Here is a 20,817-nt window from a genome sequence, read left to right as displayed (position 1 = left end):
CAGTTTTTTTCACTGTGGAGCCCCCTGATAAAAGCAGGGAATACGCTGAATGAAACTAAGTAAATAATAACAAAACTCCTAATAATGGTAGTGATAGTACACTGGGTAACACTTTACTTCAGTGGGGTGTTCATAAGACTGTCATGAAAACTTTTTAACACATGATGACAATGAATGTGATTTTATCTTGTTAAGGTTGTCATGTCAGTTGACAGAACCATTCAAGTCATCTAGCAAAAATGCTTTCAAAAACTGTTGTCCCTCTATGTCGGCAGAGTGTGATTCAGTGTGTATTTGTGGCCATCCGCACCATTGGCAACATCCTCATTGTCACCACTCTCCTCCAGTTCATGTTCGCTTGTATTGGAGTCCAGCTTTTCAAGGTACAAGAATTCAACATGGATTTAAAATGAATGTATTTATTTTCTTAATGCATTCTGTGGTCTAATATTTGCCCTCGAAATCATTTCTAAAAAAGAACCTTGTCTTGGTTGTGCAGGCACTAGTTGATGTTAATCAAAAGCAAAAATAGATACTTTAATAGTTTAAACAGTGTTTTGATACTGATTAACATTAATGTTATACTTCTTTCAGGGCCGGTTCTATAGATGCACTGATGAAGCAAAGCATACACCTGAAGAGTGCAAGTAAGTTGTATGCTTATACCTTTTAACTTTAATAGACCTTTATATTGACTGTTACCTGTTAATACATAATTCTGTCATGAAACTGCGTACATAGGCTGATAGGTCACCTAATACTACGCTGCAATGTTGTGGCATGTTTTCAGAGACGGTCCTCCACCCCAGCATCACTTCTGTGTAGATCTGCTACGGTGGTTACATATATATTATGTTTGCAGCAGCAGTGTGTTATATACTCAGATGACATGTCTGTGAATATACTGGCAGTAGCAAGCCTCTGCCATAACAATCAAAGCAGCAGCAGTGTAGCAGATCAATGCCACCAAGGCCAAACACATCAACATTGCCATATACATATTTATTACCATACTAAACCTCTCAGAAAGTACTCAAGACAGAAATGAAATGACTTCCCAGCAGGCACACAACGTCATATGATGTAGGTATTTGGTTATATTTTGGTTGCAAAATCAAAGTCCAACATCAATAGACAGTGATCTTGGTTGTTTTAAATTTTTGGCATTAACTAATCAAAATCCAACATCAAATTAACGTCATAATGTAACGTCCATACAACGTCAAAGTGTAACATCAGTAGACATTGATTTTTGGTTGGTTTTAGGTTGTAGAATTAACCAACCAAAGTTCAACGTCTGCCTGACGTTGAACAATGACATCTGTCTGACGTTGGGTTCTGATGTCAACCCGATTTTTACTTCCCACCAAAATGCAACATCTTCACGAGGTTGGACGCTGACGTTTGTCTGACATTGGGTTCTGATGTCAACCCGATTTTCAATTCCAACTAAAATCCAACCTCTGCCTAACGTTGGACATTGACATCTGTCTAATGTTGGGTTCTGATGTCAACCCGATTTTCATTTGCAACCAAAATGCAACATTCCCACGACGTTGGACGCTGACGTCTGTCTGACATTGGGTTCTGACGTCAACCCGATTTTCATTTCCACCTAAAATCCAACGTCTGCCTAACGTTGGACATCGACATCTGTCTAACGTTGGGTTCTGACGTCAACCCGATTTTCATTTACAACCAAAGTGCAACATTCCCACGATGCTGGACGTTGACGTCTGTCTGATATTGGGTTCTGACATCAACCCGATTTTCCTTTCCAACTAAAATCCAACGTCTGCCTAACGTTGGACATTGACATCTGTCTAACTATGGGTTGTGACGTCAACCCGATTTTCATTTCCAACCAAAATGCAATGATCTGACGGCGTTGGGGTACAACAACAATCTGACGTCTTGTTGACATCCTGTGCCTGCAGGGTTAGTGACCTCAACTCACGCATCTTTGTTTTCAACACTTACCATGTTATCACTTGCACTTTTTTTTACAATTTCTTTTTTCATTAAAAAAAATCTTGATCCTTCTATTGTGTTGGGCATATATATATATATATATATATATATATATATATATATATATATATATATATATATATATATATATATATATATATATATATATATATATATATATATATATATATATATGATGGTCTAATTGCTTCTGTTGTTCTTTTCATTTGCTCGTCACTTTGGGTAAACATGCTAAATATATAAATGTAAATAAATGTAATTTTGTGTGATTGTTTCAGGGGCACTTTTGTTGTGTTCAAAGATGGTGATATGAACCATCCAATGGTGAGGGAGAGAGTTTGGGAAAACAGCGACTTTAACTTTGACAATGTTCTGATGGGTATGCTTGCACTCTTCACTGTCTCTACATTTGAGGGCTGGCCACAGTGAGTATTCAATACTATTCAACAAAGTAACTCTGAATTTGAATCCTTCAAAATGCAACATCTTTTTAATTCACAGGCTCTTGTACAAAGCCATTGATGCCAATGCAGAGAACAGAGGACCTATCTATAACTACCGTGTAGAGATTTCCATCTTCTTCATCATCTACATTATCATCATTGCCTTCTTCATGATGAACATCTTTGTGGGTTTTGTTATCATCACGTTTCGTGAACAAGGAGAGGCGGAGTTTAAAAACTGTGAACTAAATAAAAATCAGGTTAGTTAATACAGCTATGTAATTATTTATTGAATACAGTAGTAAATATTTTTATCATCTAGTCTACTCAATTGATTTTTTGGGTTGTTTTTTTTTGTTGTTGTTGTTGTTGCTCTTTTTCTCATGGTGTCTCTCTGCTTCTTTTGCTCATAGCGTCAGTGTGTGTATTATGCACTGAAAGCTCAACCAATAAAAATATACATTCCCAAAAACCCCTCTCAACTCAAATTTTGGAAGATCATCAATTCCTCTCAGTTCGAGTATATCATGTTTGTCCTCATTTTGCTCAACACACTCACATTGGCTGTACAGGTACACACATATACACATTTAGGCATGCTATAAATTCACTGTTCTACATAATAATGTGCCCTATCACGTAGACTACATCACTAAATTGATTACATTACTGTGATTCCACAGCACTATGAGCAATCCAAACTCTTCAACTCTGTGATGGACATCCTGAACATGATCTTCACAACGCTCTTTACTGTTGAGATGATCATCAAACTTATGGCTCTGAGACCTTATGTGAGACTCTTTTTTACTTTTAACTTTGTTCAAGGGGTTTAATATTCAGTCTTAAAACATGCTCATGTTTACGTTTCAGTTTTTTTCCTCTCTCCTCTTGCTCTCAACATCTTTGTTTTGGATTTCACAGCATTATTTTATAGATGCCTGGAATTCTTTTGATGCACTGATAGTGGTGGGCAGTTTGGTGGACATCATGATTGCAGAGCTAAGCGTATGTACTTGTTATTCTGAAACTATTTCTCAATCTCATGCATGTCATACAAGTTTGTTTCATTAAATGCATTATCCTTTGTTATCCAAAACACAAAAACTTACCATTTTCATTTCGAATCTCTTCTGTTCATTTTCATTTCAAATCTCTGAAACGTCCTGCTACTTGCCCAGGGTGGTGGAGGCCATGGTGAGGTAAGAATATGCCAATATAACATCGATTAAAAAAGACAATAAAAAGCCAACACAATATTTAAAATTTAATAACATTTTAGCAAGTTAGGCAGACAGGCAGGAGAGTAGTAAGTTGTTGCTGGTGTAGTTTTTCTTTGTTCTGAATATTAGCTGTACATGGCAAAAGAGAAATGAAGGAGAGGACTTACAGTTAAACAGATGTACTCAAAGGCACACTGTATAGGGGTGGTCTATGTCGAGTGAGAATCAAGATGTGAAATTGTGAGTTCTTCATGTCTATCGATGCAGATTATTTGATGTTTAATGTTAAGTGAATATATCATATAATAATATTTACTCTGTCTTCTCTATTTCTGTTTAAAAAGGGAAAAGAAGGCGAAAGTGCCAAAGTATCTATCACTTTTTTCCGTCTTTTTCGAGTTATGCGACTGGTCAAGCTGCTCAGTAAGGGTGAAGGCATTCGTACCCTCCTTTGGACTTTTGTTAAATCACTACAGGTGAGAAAGTTCGGAACCAAAAAAGTTTATTAGGCACATTTGTTGTCAGATCCATGCCCTGATATGTGGTTTGTCTGCACTTAAAAAAAACATTTAAGTCATATGTTTCTTCTCTCTAAGATTTTCTTTCTGGTTACCTTTAGGCTTTACCATACGTTGGCCTACTCATTGCGATGATCTTTTTTATTTATGGTGTGATTGGCATGCAGGTGGGTATTCTCTCTGTCCTTTCATGGTCTACACTGGAGGGACGTTCTAAATGGAGTAGTTTAAGCTCTTTTTTGTTGTTATTTCAGATATTTGGGAAGATAGCTATAGACGACAATACTGAGCTTAATCGGAACAACAATTTTCAAACCTTTTTCATGGCTGTGCTTCTGTTGTTCAGGTAAGAATGCCATCATTAACTGTTTGATTTTTGAACCCAAGTTTGGATAACAATCTGCTTTTTGGTTAGTAAATGACTACTAGTAAAGGTGTTTTGTTATTTTTTCAAATCCAGGTGTGCAACAGGTGAACAGTGGCAGCAGATTATGCTTGCAGCACTGCCAGGGCACCGGTGTGACCCAGAGTCTGACTTTGAGGCAGGGGAGGAGTTTACCTGTGGAAGCAACCTGGCATATCTCTATTTCATCAGTTTCTTTGCACTCTGTGCGTTTTTGGTAAGAGAAAGCAGTCTATTAAACTTGCAGAGTCTCACTCTTTTACAAAGATTTGCTTAAACATCAAAATTTTTGAGATTGACTGCAAAACTAAATGTTTTATGACTGCAAAAGACTAAAATGAGGTAAGGAAATGCACTCAATAAAAAATATAATTGCAAGATTTTGTTTTGCTCCCATTTTAATTAACTGAATTCAAATATCTAAAACTTTTTCAATGAACAAAATAAAGGCTGTACTTTGTCACCATACCCAACTTGAGTTGGCAAATGCTCACATTCAAATGCATCTGGGATATGTTATGGACAAAAAGCACAACTGCATGCTATTTTCTGAATTTGTGTACCTGTATATGACAGCGTGTTCCAGCTCCTGCCAATATGCTACTTCATACAGCCATTGAAGAGTGGGCCAACATTCCACAGACTTTGTGCAAAGGAGATTGCACTGCTTGAGGAGAATGGTGGTCAACCTAGATACTGACTGTTTTTTTTTAAATAGGCCCATTGAGTATAAAAAGTTTTAGATCTTTGACTTCAGCTCCTAAAAAAAGGAAGCAAAAACAAAAGTGTTGAGTTTTTGCTAATGACAAGTTTCTGTGAACATAAAACCTTCAGAAATCTTTCATAGAAAATAAATATGTCTAACCATTCTTTGTATATTCCAATCTTTGTTTTCTCAGATTATTAACTTGTTCATCGCAGTCATCATGGATAACTTTGAGTATCTGACTAGAGACTGGACTGTGCTTGGCACTCATCACCTTGATGAGTTTAAACGGGTCTGGTCAGATTATGATCCAGAGGCCACGTAAGTCTGTTTTTATGACAATTTCACAACTTGAAAAAAGTATATCAAATTTAGAAACACTGTTGCATCTTTTTGTGTCAGGGGACGGATTAAACATTTAGATGTAGTTACCATGCTGCGCAGAATTCAGCCTCCACTGGGGTTTGGAAAACTCTGTCCACATCGAGTGGCCTGTCGGGTAAGGAGGATTTGTAGTTTAAATGTATAAAAAAAAACAAAAAAAACAAGTAGACTTAAATTTTAGAGGATGCTCATACATAACATATACTGTACATACATTCAATAAAATTTTTTTTCAATTTGTATAGCGCTTTTACAATGTAGATTGAGTCAAAGCAGCTTCACATAGAAGATCATAGTAAATTGAAACAGTGTCAATTCAGTTTTCAGTGTTTAAGTTCAGTTTAGTTTAGCGAGGAAAAAACTTCCAAACCAATTGGCGAAAGTGAAGAATTAAAAAACCTCGAGAGAAACCAGGCTCACTTGGGCACGACTCTTTCTCCTATGGACGAACTTCTTGTGCAAAGCGGCAGTTTAGGCACTGGAGAAGCTGGACGTCAGCGAGACTCGTCTGTCCCCGGAGTATCACAGGAATCAGTCTCATGCCCTCCACTCCTCCATGACCACCAAAGCAGCTGCTCAGGATACGACCTGGTCCAGGATTATGAAAACCTTGGGATCATCTCGTTGCTGGTCTTGGATCGATTCAGTGTTTAGGAGCCACAAAGAAGACACAACCTCCTTTCCTCGACTTTGCTGTACGAGGTTCTACGAGGAGCCCTGAGTTTTGAGATCTTAAAGGTTGGATTTTAGCGAGACAGAAGGTTGGTTAGATAAACAGGAGCTAGATTATTTAAAGCTTTATAGGTAAAAAGCAATATTTTAAATTCAATACAAAACTTAACAGGCAGCCAGTGTAAGGATAAAATTCAGTTTTGTTTTCTTGTTTTGTTTTGTTAATGTTGTTGTTGTTTTTAAATGAAGTCTCGTATTCTCACCAAGACTGCTTTCATCAACAATATTTAAATATTTTTAAAATGAGATGTATCGATTGATCCTTTCCTTATTTTAAATAATGTAACATCTATAATACCTGGTTTGTCCCTTAATTGTAGTCCTCTTGGTAATTTTGTCCTTGAATGTTTAATTTAGATATCATTGCCCTTTGTTTAAGCCACCGTTTTCTTCTGTTCATTGATAGTTTATTAAACAACCACCTAGCAGTGTCTAGACAAACATCCTCATTTCAACAGAGCAACGTGCAGGCAAAGAGTAATATATGCATCTGTTTCTCACTCTACATTTCTCACTTTGTCATTGGCAGAGACTGGTTGCTATGAATGTTCCTCTCCATCCTGATGGCACTGTGTCCTTCAATGCCACCCTATTTGCTCTTGTCAGAACTTCACTCAAGATTAAAACAGATGGTAAAATTTTCATTCATTCATTCATTCATTCATTCATTTAAATTATTAACACACACATAATGAACTAAACTTCAGATTATTTTAACTTGTTATTAAAGGTCATTTATTGATTTTCATAAATATATTTTAGATAAGAGATCTTTAGCCCTGCTCATGGTGACTCACTTTCTTGAAAAGTGTATTATGGCCCGTTTCCACTGAGTGTTATGGTTCAGTACGCACGGTATGCAATAATATATACATATAATAACAAGCCATGGTCGACTTGAGCTCAAACAAACCTTGTCGTCATCTTGATGAACAGCCACAAAGCCAAGAAGAATAAAATCCGCTGTGTCCTTTTGTTGTTTTACAAGCCCGTCTAAAGCGCGAGCGGTTTTCATGTTCTCTGGAGAGCTCACCGTGTGTCTGTATTTGAAATTACGAACTTTTTGAGCTCATATTAATAACGTGCGTGTGATCATTGAAGAGCATCTGATATCCAATCCTGTCAGAAAGAGACAAACGAGAGAGTGAATTGCGAAAAAACAAAGAGAAGCCAGACAAAACAGCAGCATACTGTATGATGTGTCTGAAACCTAAAACATGAACAAACTGCCATGTTTAACTATTATCATCACCTTATGGACTATATGAACTCGGAATGACGGAATAACTTTTTAACAAGAGGCTACATGTGCTGCTGAAGATTAAAGACACGTATGAGAGGTTTGCACTCACTGTGGGCTATATTTTGTTGTTTTGAACCCAAAAAAGGACTAAATGTATGCCGTGTGTAGTTTTTCTGTAGTTGGTAACATATCGGAGACTGTAAGGGTCTGTATGCTGCATTTATTTATTTCATATAATTGCAGACGTTACAGTAGGCATTGATCTCTTTTGTGAGAAGAGCGTGTCATATGACATGTGAATGGCTTTGCTGTGACATTTCCTCGAGTAAAAATGATGTTGTCTGAAACTTTCTGTCGTATACCAAGCTCACCAAAAGGGTACCCTTTTGGCAGTGGAAATATAAGCTTGATAAAGGTGACCAGTACCGACCCGTACCGTACCGTACCTCTCAGTGGAAATGGGCCATTATTTCCAATCTGCTTAGCCACAACTGCTTGTGTATTTTAGACAGAGGTTATCTTACTATTGGGACATGAGAGTGTCTGTATTACTTACCATCATAAAAAGTCTTACAGCCAACTTGGGCATGTGAAGAACATTGCAGCCAATCACATAATGGCGTCTTGTCTCCTTCCCTGTGTAGCAGCATAGAGTTAGCAGTTTGGCAGGTTGCAGACATGCCTTTCATATACTTTCTTTTACAGAATCATAAAAAGCTTAATTATCTGCTTCAGGTGTGTTTAATTATGGTTTTAGCTAAGCTCTGCTTGATGGTTTGAAAACGTCTGTTCTAGATGAAATGTTTGTTTTTCACTCTATAAAGGTGGCATAGAATGTAAAACTGTATATACATAGCCAAAGTTAAATAATAAGAATCCATTCCAAGACCATTGAAAAACAAGTGAATCAACACATAACACTGACTGTTATGTTGCAGTCAGGATCCTTAACATGCAGGCTATGCCAGAATCCCTTTAAGGGTATTCTATAGTCTTGGCTACACCCCCAACAGATTCTGAAGAAGGCAGAAACTATTCATATTTTGCTATTACAACTCACCACCTCAAGCAGTAAGCAGTTATTTTATTAACTTCTTGATTGCTGAAGCCATTTCTGTTTTCATGTACATTTCTTTGTGAGATATATCACATATATCATAATTCCATTGAGATTGAATGCAAGATACTACTGCAATACGGTTAACTTTAGCTAACTAGCAAACTGCAACTATTTATTTGCATATCTAAATAATATGATCACCAACTTATGTGGAAGTTAAAATTGATTTCTGCCTGTATTCACATATACTGTATGATAAATCTACAATATACAACTGTAGATACTACATCTATGTCAGTGTGGATCTGTCAGTGCCTGTTGTTGGATAGAATTATAAGTTAAAAGCTCCTACGCAGAAAGTTTTTCCACGTTGGTGCTGATAATATAGCTCTCTGAAATGTACTTTAAATGGATCTGTCCTGCCTTGTTAACAGAAAAAAAGAACAAAGCACACTTCTACTTTGCCCGCTATGTAGAAACCAGGCAACATATAATTCCTATAATTCCAGAATGAGATTAGTTTATAATCATGCCATGTATACCAGGCTCATGTGGAAATACAACTGGCTACAGATAGCTCCCTCAGCCTTCCAGCTATCATGACATCACAGATTATCAGAGATGAGCTGATGATTTATATTCATGACCCTAATAAATAAGGTCAAAAAAGACCATTTCCTTCTAGGGGCAAATTCCAGGGTTGTAAGCCATATATAACTCCTATGTAGATATCAGAGAACAATTTAACATATTGTATCATTGCATTCTTTGTAACCTTTATGATAAGATTTAGATGCATAAATTGAATACCTTTCATCACAGGCCCCATTGATCAACAGAATGAAGAGCTGAGAGCTATTATTAAAAAGATCTGGAAACGCACCAAACCCAAACTTCTAGATGAAGTTATACCTCCCCCTTCAGGTACAGTTTGCTAAAAAAATACATTTCTAGTAGGATTTATGTTTTGAATTTGGACTATATAACGATATTTCTCTGTCTATGTTGTAGGGAATGAAGTGACTGCAGGAAAGTTCTATGCCAGCTTTTTAATTCAGGACTACTTCAAGAAGTTTCGCAAGCGAAAGGAGAAAGAGAGAAAGAAGAAAGGCAAGGACAAATCAGCCTCTCTCCAGGTAAAGTATTATGGCAGTTGTCTATTTGTGTGGGCCAGATTTTGCCTACAAGGGATATTAAAAGAATAATATACAAACATTGTGGGGAAAAATCAACCAAATGTTTTTTTTTTATTATTACTATTATTCTTGGAGATTTATATACAAACAGAACTAACCTCACTGGTGAATAGCTTAAATACAAACTGCACATCACATGCTTGTTCATTGGGGCAGAAAAAATACTGATACAGTAGACTGCTTCTACAATAAAGAATGCATACTGTATCACTCTGTTCCCAGAGAAGGTTATTGACTCTCTGATAATTTCCTGGTACATCTTTTCTGAACCTTTCCTTTAACAATGAAACTCAAGCAGCTTTTTTCCGGTCAAAACAGATGCCTACAAAAGTGGGGACAGAGTTTTGTATTACTGAACAAAAACACACTGACAAGGGAGATAAGATTCAGCAAAAGACACCATCAGTCCAGACTTCTGGGAATAAACAACTTACTGATGATCTACTAAGGCCTCATTTACAATAATAAATTTTCGTTTTAAAACACGCATGTTTTGCTACGGTTACGCCTTCCGACACCAAATATGTTAAGGCATTGTGTAGCTGCATATTAATATGATCGTCATCTTCACTGTATGCATAATCATAACAAAACTGAGCCTGTAACATAATTGCCTTCTTTAATTTTCAATGAAAAATATTCAACATACCCTCTCTTTTGCTGAATATCAGTTTTAATAATCAATAATGGCCATTATAAAAGTATAACGTACAATAAGTTTATACAACATAGAAAATAAAGGCACAGTCAAATGTGCAGAATCAGTGTACGTGGTTATATGAATTAATATATTAACTTATCTTTGCACTCAGCCAAAACACGTTACCTGAGAACAAGCAATAGATTCAAAAGACCAAAGTAGGGGAATATGTCAATAGATATAGACAACAAGATGAATTAAATATCATGTTTAACAAATACAGTATAGTGAGATTAGATCCAGCAGTAGTTCCTTGAAGAACTGTCCGACGTGCGCAGCTCTCACCTGGGGTTTTGTGCTCAAAGCCCCCGCTGACTGCCAGGAGCTCAGACATGCGCAAATGCTGCAGTGCATGCCAGAATGTGTGTATGGTCACACGATGTGCGTTTTCAGCAACATAGTGTGGACAGAGATCTTTTCAGAAACGCGAGGTGAAACGACAGTGTGAATCATTTTCATTCTAAAATGTAATTTTAAAACTAAAACAAATTAATATAAACGGGGCCTTAAACAACATACTGATGAGTCCTGTTGTCATTTTGATTTTTGACCCAACTCCATGAACACCCGCCAACTCCCTTCACACACTTCAGCTACACAACCTGGTCTTTATCTCTATGGCAGATGTATTCCAGAAACAGAAGATCAGAAAAGCTCTATACCCAGACAATTGCTTACCAATCTGTCCGACACATTTGCCGAATATCTGCCCTGATATTTAACTAATCATTGGTTCGTTTTATATGCAACCAAATAATCTATTTGTAAAAGCCATTCAAGGCTATTGAAAGTTTTTCTTTTGTAATTTTATAATGTGCAGAAACAAAATAAACAAACAAAACACTGACTTTCACATTCAATAGTATTATTTTGGTTTGCAGACACAATAGTCTGGTTTAAAATACAAAACTTTATCAATTACATTAAACCTAATCTTTCCTAAACATTAGCACATTGTGGAAAAAAATCTAACACAAATTTCAAAACAAGCACCTTCTCTATAGTTAAATCTTTAGGCTTCAAAATCTGAAAAAAAATTGCTGCAGGTGCAACAAACCAATTCTTTTCACACTACAAGCATAACACGCCAAAGCCTAACCGAATCGCACTCTGGCACATCTCTTCCAACCAGGCAAGAGCCGGCTGACTGAACCGCACCTGGGCCTGATTCGGAGCATTCAAACTTTTTGAACAAATTGGCAAACGCGCCTGGGCATGGTTCACACAAAGCACAGATTTTACAGTGCCCTTTTAGACATTTGTCTCCCATTTACAATCAGTGCAAAAAGGGAAGAGGGAGAAAGGAGAACAGAGTGCTGATGCAGTTGAGGCTCCAGTTGATCTTTGCTGAAGTTAGTTGATAAGAGAAAAACATCCAGTCTAAACCCAAGGATTTGGGGTGTGGTTAAAGAAGACTGTTATCTTCTCCTGTCGTCTTTGGTTGCCAAAATGGAAGAACAATCTAGGGGTGCAATCACACTATACTATCCGAATCGTGCCTGAGAGTCTTTCCGGGTTTGTTTGAAAAGTGTGAGTGCTCTAGGTTTGGTTCAGTTAGCCAGCCCTGGCCCGGTTGGAAGAGGTGTGCCAGAGCGTGGTTTGGTTGGGATTTGGCACAGTATGCTTGTAGAGGGAGTGCAAGCACAAGCTTGAAACTTAAGACATAATGTCACTTTTAAAGAGCCCATATTATGGGTTTTTGAAAATGAACTTCCATGTAGTGTGTAACACAGCTCTAAGTGAAGTGAAATATCCAGCTAAGGCTTAAATCTGTAAGTGTACAGTGCTTAAAACTGTTGATTCATCTATAAAAGAGTCGACTCATAGTGCTTCAAACGAGTCGTCTTAATATTGAGTCATTAGGTGTTTTGCGTTGACGCTGCTACGAAACACAAGCCCTGCCCAGTAGTTGCTCAATAAAATAGTTAGTCATTGGTATTTTCAAGTCCATCGTCTGTATTTACATTCACCCATTGGCAGCCAAAATCAACGCCTTACACTATGAAGTGTGTATGCACTTTGACTACTTTTATATTGTTGATTAGCTGCTGGGCATTTCACTCTGTCTCACGCTGAATGCTGTCAGTGTCGCAGGCTGTCATCGGTCCAATCAGCGCAGCGCTAAGGAGGGGTTTGGGAACAAATGAATTGCTGAACGATTCATATGGGAGTCGCTGGGATAATTAGGTAAAAATAAATGCATATTATAAGACCATGAAAGTGTTTTTTGACCTTGCATGCATATTAGACTGTTGTTGGAGACCCTTTGAACCAAATTATGACCCTATTTCATGTATAATAGGGGCTCTTTATGGGACTGTTTCATATGGATTTAATAATCATTCTTACTGTTCAGTGAATGTAAACTGTCATAGTTTACTAAAGATGCAAACCCCTCGTCAGCTGCACCTTAAGCAAACCTCCTAATATGTGTAGTACAAGGAATTTTATGCTCAAAAGTCAAAAGTGCTGGATCTGTTCAGCAAAATATTTGACTGCATGTCACTGCATGCCAAACAAATAAAACAATATAACTTAAGCAATCTCCACTGTGCTGAGCGAGAGTGCTTCTCTTTCCTGTTAAACTGAACAGCCGGATCATCAGTAAAGTAAGCGTGCTCAGGTTTGGAAGGTAAAGATGCAATGTAAGTACAGGCCATCGGGAGAGGGGAGGGGAGACAAGGCAACCTTAAAATGTTAATATGTTGCACAAGTATTAACATAGAGTTCAAAGAATCAATTAGTACACCAAATTAGCTTGGCAGCTTTGAATCAAACATTTCCTTTCTGTGATCTTATTTAACTTTGGTAGGGTTAAACATTAATTCCAATAGTTCTAAAACACAGAAGATTAATACACAAAGCAAGAGACTTGTTGCAAACATTTGATTACATAGAGATTGAATAAAAGATTACAGTACATAAAAAAGGATAGGTATTAAGTTGGGTTGTCACATATTATTAGATCTGCCAAACCAACTGTTTTTTTTTTTAACTACATGGGTATTCAGTCTGAGAAGTACGGTCCTCTGAAGTGATGTAAAGTCAGGGCCTTGTTAGCAGTGACTCAAAGACATATGTAGATGATTTGTGAGTCACAGTATGACCTCCATAATGTCAATGAGATTAATTGTTATGTGTTAATTTTCATTTACAGTACATGTGTGATAAGGGAGTCACGGACATATTATCTTAGAAAAACATTACACATTTAAACAAGAAAAAAACTATTAAAATCAATTTGTTTTTCATGATGACAACTTTATTTTGCTTACCCCATTGGCAGATTATTTTGCTTGTTTAAGTAAGAACTCACAAAATTTTAATATTATTTCCTAAAACAAAACATTATTTTTGCTTGTCTAAAAATGCTTCTTTATTTAATAATTTGTAGATATTTGGACAAAACAAAAAAATCTAAGTAAAATAAAGCATTTCTGCAGTGGTAGAAAAAGCTAATTTGTGCTGATTCGACAGATGACAGCCTGCTGCGATTGGTCGAAGACACTGATAGGCTTCAGCGCGAGACAGAGTGAAATGCCCAGCAGATAATCAACAATATAAAAGTAGTCACAGTGCATACACGCTTCATAGTGGATTTTGGCTGATAGTGGGTGAATGTAAATACAGACGATGGACTAGAAAATACCGACGACTAACTATTTTATCAAGCAAAAAGTCCAAGAACTGGCGAGGAGATCTCCTAGCCCATCACAGTGTATCTGCTTTTTTCACACACACACACACACACACACACACACACACACACACACACGCACACACACACACACACACACACACACACACACACAGGGCCAGCGCGTCCATAGTGGCGTCGGCGACACCTCCCTCACCACCCGCGTCCTCAGTTATAACCGCGAATAATAAGGCCGGATAATGAGGGCGGCGTGATCATCCTTTGCCTAGAGCAGCAGTTCAGCTTGCTCCGGTGCTACGCACACACATTACACTCCTTCCCAGAGAACACAACACACATGCCTAGAGCGCCAGTTCAGCTTGCTGGGAGCAATTTAGACACCTCACCTCGAACCAGAGCTGAACTATTTCGAAACTTGACCGTTGCATGTGTGTAGAAACAGCTGACGATCCGTAAACAAAGCGGCACGCGTCGCGTTTTCAACGTGGCTTTACACGCGATATGAGAATATAAAGAGTTAACCAGATACAGTACACGCAGTTACAAGTAACAAAACACAACTAAATACATAATTTGCAAACTAGAGTGAGGCAATAATTTTTATCGCACGTACTTACACTTGTGAAATGGGGGAAGAAACTGATTCATGATGCACTGATCCATGTTCTAACAGTCTTTACTGATCCTTCCTTTAACAAACTGATAAAGTCTTCTTTGTAAGCATGTAGTTTCCAGAAGCACTTGATCTGTTCAAGGCTGGGCTATATTGCTGTGGTTTCATCTTTGATTAGACTGTCAATAATATCCATCTGCACAACGTGACTTCATTCGACCGGTGTCTGTGTGTGTCTCTGTGTGTGTGTGTGTGTGTGTGTGTGTGTGTGTGTGTTGCTTTTTTTCTGTTAGTGGGCGGGGCCGCAGGTTTCAAATCTCCCGGGTTTGCGCGCGCAACTACTTGTGTTTCGTAGCCACGTCATCACGAAACACCTAATGACTCGTTATCAAGACGACTCATTTGAAGCACTATGAGTCGAGTCTTTTATAGATGAATCAATAGTTTTAAACACTGTACACTTACAGATTTAAGCCTTAGCTGGACATTTCACTTCACTTAGAGCTGTGTGACACACTCTATAGAAGAGCATTTTCAAAAACCCATAATATGGGCTCTAATTTTGATTTCAAATGCATCTATTTTCTTTTTTCTAACTTATGTTTTGGTCATGTGCATTTCATTTCAGACTGTAATTACATTTTTATAGTAACGTCAAAAATATTATAGCTAGTTTACAATTTAAAAGGCTTAGTAGCACAATATATTGTATTTATACAGATTTAAAGGTGCAGTAGGTGATCTACCAAAATTCAAACCGCTTAGCATATTAGTTTTTGGACGGCGGGGAGGGACTGTGATTCAAAGCCACTGCTCCTGAAATCGCAAACGCGCGCACTGTGTCACAACAGCAGACAACCCACTATTATATGTCATTCGCTAGTTAGAAATGTAACAGTTAGTTAGTGTTTGGTCGGCGGCGTGCAGGAATTAATCATTACTAAACTATACTTACATGCTATTTCAGAGCAAATATTCAAAGTAACATGGTAAACAGGCTGTCATTGTTCAAAAATGAACCAATGAATATAAAAGCAACTTCAGCTCAATAAAGCAGGTTAGGCGGAATAGCGCTATTTACTGATGTTTTGTTGTTAAACTAAATAAAAATCTACATTATCAATTGTGTGAAAGGTCCCTTATAAAACTGAAAATAGTCATATCAATCTTTAACCGGGAGATTTCAGTGGCTGAACAACATGTCTGTGCATATAAGCCACAATCTAACATAAGCTTAGCCTGACTAAAATAGTTTTAAAACAGAACATTACCTGTCTAACAGTATAACTTCAGCTATGGTGTTGTCCTTTCTCCAGCATGCAAAAGTAATTCCAATATTGATTCAGAACTTTCAAAACTTTCAATCAGCATTTGATTTCACCGCGTCTGTGATTGTCTCGTGTGCACGTGTGGTGAATGCGCGGCGCTTATGCAGGTGGGTACGCGCCAATGGCGGATTTGCGTGAACAGAGATGCGCAGAAGCCCAAATCTGTATTTGCTGACAGACAGTTTGAGCTACTTATCGGAATTATGGGAGATGTCGGCCCGACAATATTTAATTTGATGAACATTTTTTTAGTTTTATGCCTTAGCCAGAATATCAAAATACATATAAACACATTTAGATCATTTACTTTAATCATTACTATTGGACTGTAAAGAGACTTTCAACCAGCACAACAAAAAAATGTTTCTGAAGACAATCACCTACTGCACCTTTAACGTCACTGGATAACAGGGTTTGAATTGGCTTGATCTTTTGCTTTCCAGGCTGGGTTACGCACACTACAGGATCTTGCCCCAGAGATGCGACTGGCTATGGCGATGGAGGATGAGGAAGCACTGGAGGGGGAGATGATGGAAGATGAGGAGTTCTTTAGGGTGAGTAAAATTAGTGGGCTCTCAATGCTAATTAATAGCATGTGAGATGTTACATGTTTCATTTAATTACTTTAATTTAACTTAACCCTACACTTTAAAGACGTGGTCCACTACGATATCATATTTTCAACTTTAGTTATTGTGTAATGTAGCTGTGTGAACATAAACAACATCATTGAATGTAAAGGCTGGTTTATACTTCTGCGTCGATTTTACCCATGGCGCCTGCCTTGCGTGTAGCCATGCATTTATTCTTCTGCACACTGTTTGTGTTGCTCTGCAGTAACACTTTCAAAACGCTAGCTGGCCGTAAGCTTTTATGTTCCTCTGTGTCGAGTTTCTTCACAAGTGTTTTGTTTTTTCTGAACGCTACCTTAATGTACAAGTAGCTAAAAGTCGCTTATTCAGTGGTGGAACCAGCGGATGTGCAACAACTTTAATAATAAGTTAAACACAAAACAAAAGTTTCCATCTGGAGCCCCTTTACAGGACTCGACACTTGTAAACACTCACTCCATCAGGCTTGCGGCTATCAGCACCACCCACACTCGTCACAGCTACAAATACCTTGTGCTAAGCGTTGGTGCAATGTGTAGTTACATTTTTCGAGAGGTGCGAAGGTACATTATGAGACCGTGCAAAGGCTGCGCCAGACCATACGTGTGTGCTTGACGCAGAAGTATAAATCAACCTTAAGACGCTCAAAGTTCAATGAAAAGAGATTTATCTAAGCAAAGCTTACAGCGAAGTTGGGGACTACAAAAAAACATCCAGGTTAATGTCATAAACCCTTCAGGTTACGTGCATGCACCCCAGGAAATGTGCAGTAAAGGGGCGTGGGCACAGAGGCGCTGTTCATAGCAGAGAAAGCTAAAATGTCATCTAAACGCTGCTCTTTTCACAGAGCTTGTTCTTTTTCTGTATGTGGGCTTCCAAAGGACATGACACAAAGAGAGAAATGACGTTTTCTGGTGACATAGAGCCAATCCGCAAATCACAGCACATTTGGTTAGATGACCAATCAGAGCCCTTTGAGGGCAGACCTTCAGAGGAACCAGGAAATAGGATAGTCGTTTTCATGTTAGATGAGTAGCAGTATAAAATTAAAGTAAGATATGTGAAAAAATAATGTGATATTTTTTTTTTTACAAATGAAGCATGAGCACACATTGTTTTGCACCCCATAAACACAATCAAGCTATAAAAATCCACTCTGGACGCTGCTTTATTCGCACATCTTTTATGCAATAAAACATAAGAAACATAAAAAACATAACATAAAAAGACAGTTTTGCGCATAAAGTTAATTCGCATTTTTGGATGGAAACATAGCTAATGTTTAACTAATAATCTACTTTAAGTTGGGGGAACTTAATAATTGCCATATGTATGCATAAAATGACTCATTCATCAAGATTAAGATTGCTAAAATTATGTAACAGAAAAAAAATGTTTAAATTGCACACAGCATACAGTGCATTTAAGTGTTTGTTTTTTTTTTGTTATTACAGTCTTATTCCAAAATGAGTTAGTTTCCTTTCATTTCCCTAAATTATTTATAAACAATACAAAAATGGGTAAGTTTAAAAAAAAACATAAATAAATAATAAATAAATACATATGTATTTACAGCCTTTGCTCAATATTTTGGTGAATCACATTTGAAACCAATTACAAGCATCAAGTCTTTTTGAGTATACTGCTTGGTACAGCTATTTTTGGCAGTGAGGTATTTTTGGCAGTGTTGATGCACAGCCAGTTTCAGATATCTTCAGAGAGTCATTCAAGGACATCACAAAAAGTGGGTCACACAAAATGTGAATCATTGTGAATACTTTCCTGATGCTTTTGTAAGTTGCATGAGTCTCCAGAATGTTTCTTTGAAGTTTCAGATCAAAACCCATCCAGTACACACATGTGGGGCCCAAATGGGTTTGAACTGGGTTGTTTAACTGAGGACCAGCCAGTTTTGTAAACAGTTTCCATGATGAAATTAACACTGCCTGCGCTGTTTACCACTGGTATTAAGATCTGTTTCATTCAATTGGATCACAAGTACACAAGAGAGACATTCATTTTTTATGTACTTTTGACCACATTTGACACATTTTCTAATGAGGGAAAGGTCATCTGTGTTTGGATGTACTCTATAAGCTTTCTCTGATCTTTCAGCATAATACTGCGAGATAAGCTTGTGCCTTTTTCATACTGTACAAAGAATCATGTACTTGTTTTGTAAATGTTTACATTTTAAAGTACCAAATCTATTAAATACAGTTTATGAATATTTTATGTATTGAGTAATGTAAATAAAAACAGATAATCTATTTCCTTTATTTTTATGAGCTCATAGTACAGAATGTTCCAAAATTTAAGATGTACATACATTGTTTTCTTCATTTTAGTTCATTTAATAAATATTTGAAGCAATTATATTAAGTTTCTTCATCGAATCATTATGCAAAGAATCAGGAATTTTATTCACATGGTGCCTAAAATCATATCCAGTACAATAACATTATTAACAGTACATTATTGACGTCATACATTAAATAAAACATTAACAGAACAGTATTTCAAAAACACACCAATTTCATGGGCACTGCTTGAGATCTGCTCTTTCAAATGAATTGCAGCTTTAATTGTTTAACTGTCTAATTTGTAGGGAACTACTTTTGAATCCGGAAAGTAATAGCTATTTGCTTTTTTCCACTTTTTTTTTATTTATTTGTTGAATCTGTTTTTTTTTTAATTATTTCCCTACTAATTCTACAAACAATTCCACAACATGAAAGTTTGTTTAAAATCTTTGTAATTTATTATATATATATATATATATATATATATATATATATATATATAAAAAATAATAAATAAATTAATAAAAAATAAAATCACATAATTATTAATGAAATCAACAATACTTTGTTGAAGCACCTTTGGCACCAAGAAAGAAAGGATAGTTCAGCCAAAAATGAAATTTTACTCATCCTCAGGTGGTTATAAACCTTTGAGTTTTTTCTTTTGTTGATCACAAAAGGAGTTATTTGGAAGAAAGCTGAAAACTTGTAACGATTAACATCCATAGTAGGAAAAAACAATAATAAGGGAGTCAGTGGTAGCAGCTTTCTTCACAGTATCTTTTGTTTGTGTGTGTGTGTGTGTGTGTGTGTGTGTGTGTGTGTGTGTGTGTGTGTGTGTGTGTGTGTGTGTGTGTGTGTGTGTGTGTGTGTGTGTGTGTGTGTGTGTGTGTTTGTGTGCGTGCGTGTGTGCGTGTGTGTGTGTGTGTTCATCAGTTGAAATGTTTATTTTTAAGTGAACTGTTACAGATGGGCACTGCATGGGAGCTGCTGTTTGAATAGAAGGAAGCAGCTATATTTCAAAAATCTGATTTGATTTCACTCAAATAACACACACTCATACACTACAGCCAATTTCCGAGTTCTTCCAATACACCTATTACACCTTTTTTTAATAACCTTTCACACTGACCGCTTCATGAATCTTCAAAGCCATTACAAATCATTTGAATCAGTGATTTAAAGCGTGTATTAAATTTCCAAAGGCATGCAATTTCAGTAAACAAGGCTTTGTTATGTCATAACTAACCCAAAAATCTAATGGTCCTCTGCTTAGAGGCAATCTGTGTAATATCACATAATTGACATGAATCATACGGGTTCACTCAGATCTCCACTCAGAGGTGAATCACTTAACAACTTCCATAGCTTTAGGCTATTTTGAATCAGTTTTATGAGTTTTTAGACATTTCATTCATTCATTTTCCTTTAGCTTAGTCTCTGATTAATCAGGATTCACCATAGCAGAAAGAACCTCCAACTACTCTGGCATGTTTTACGCTGCTGTTGCCTTTCCAGTCACAACCCAGTACTGGAAAACACCCATACATTCTTTAACATTCTTCACCCATACATTAGTTAACCAAATTCACCTATGCCAAATGTCTTTGGACCGTGGGGGAAGCCGAAGCACCCGAAGCATACCCATGCAAACACGGGAAGAATATGCAAACTCCTGCAGACATTTTTATGAGGCATTTTTTT

At 37.1% G+C, this 20,817-nt stretch overlaps 1 protein-coding gene across 1 annotated transcript in view; it reads left to right on the top strand.

Annotated features, from left to right (window-relative positions):
* The window catches only part of cacna1fa (calcium channel, voltage-dependent, L type, alpha 1F subunit a), a 68,343-nt gene that overhangs the window by 24,654 nt on the left and 22,872 nt on the right, over positions 1 to 20,817 (top strand). The window contains exons 25-42 of the mRNA XM_056463173.1: positions 276 to 383; positions 595 to 647; positions 2,271 to 2,417; positions 2,494 to 2,695; positions 2,849 to 3,007; positions 3,119 to 3,229; positions 3,360 to 3,443; positions 3,617 to 3,637; positions 4,003 to 4,134; positions 4,278 to 4,343; positions 4,431 to 4,522; positions 4,637 to 4,796; positions 5,479 to 5,606; positions 5,688 to 5,784; positions 6,931 to 7,033; positions 9,527 to 9,628; positions 9,716 to 9,840; positions 16,643 to 16,753. Coding sequence (XP_056319148.1) covers positions 276 to 383; positions 595 to 647; positions 2,271 to 2,417; positions 2,494 to 2,695; positions 2,849 to 3,007; positions 3,119 to 3,229; positions 3,360 to 3,443; positions 3,617 to 3,637; positions 4,003 to 4,134; positions 4,278 to 4,343; positions 4,431 to 4,522; positions 4,637 to 4,796; positions 5,479 to 5,606; positions 5,688 to 5,784; positions 6,931 to 7,033; positions 9,527 to 9,628; positions 9,716 to 9,840; positions 16,643 to 16,753 — 2,001 coding nt within the window. The remainder of the gene's footprint in view (positions 1 to 275; positions 384 to 594; positions 648 to 2,270; positions 2,418 to 2,493; positions 2,696 to 2,848; positions 3,008 to 3,118; positions 3,230 to 3,359; positions 3,444 to 3,616; positions 3,638 to 4,002; positions 4,135 to 4,277; positions 4,344 to 4,430; positions 4,523 to 4,636; positions 4,797 to 5,478; positions 5,607 to 5,687; positions 5,785 to 6,930; positions 7,034 to 9,526; positions 9,629 to 9,715; positions 9,841 to 16,642; positions 16,754 to 20,817) is intronic.

This window comes from Danio aesculapii, chromosome 8, assembly GCF_903798145.1.
Source record: "Danio aesculapii chromosome 8, fDanAes4.1, whole genome shotgun sequence".
Taxonomy (NCBI): domain Eukaryota; kingdom Metazoa; phylum Chordata; class Actinopteri; order Cypriniformes; family Danionidae; genus Danio; species Danio aesculapii.
This window is presented reverse-complemented; position numbering and strand designations above follow the sequence as displayed.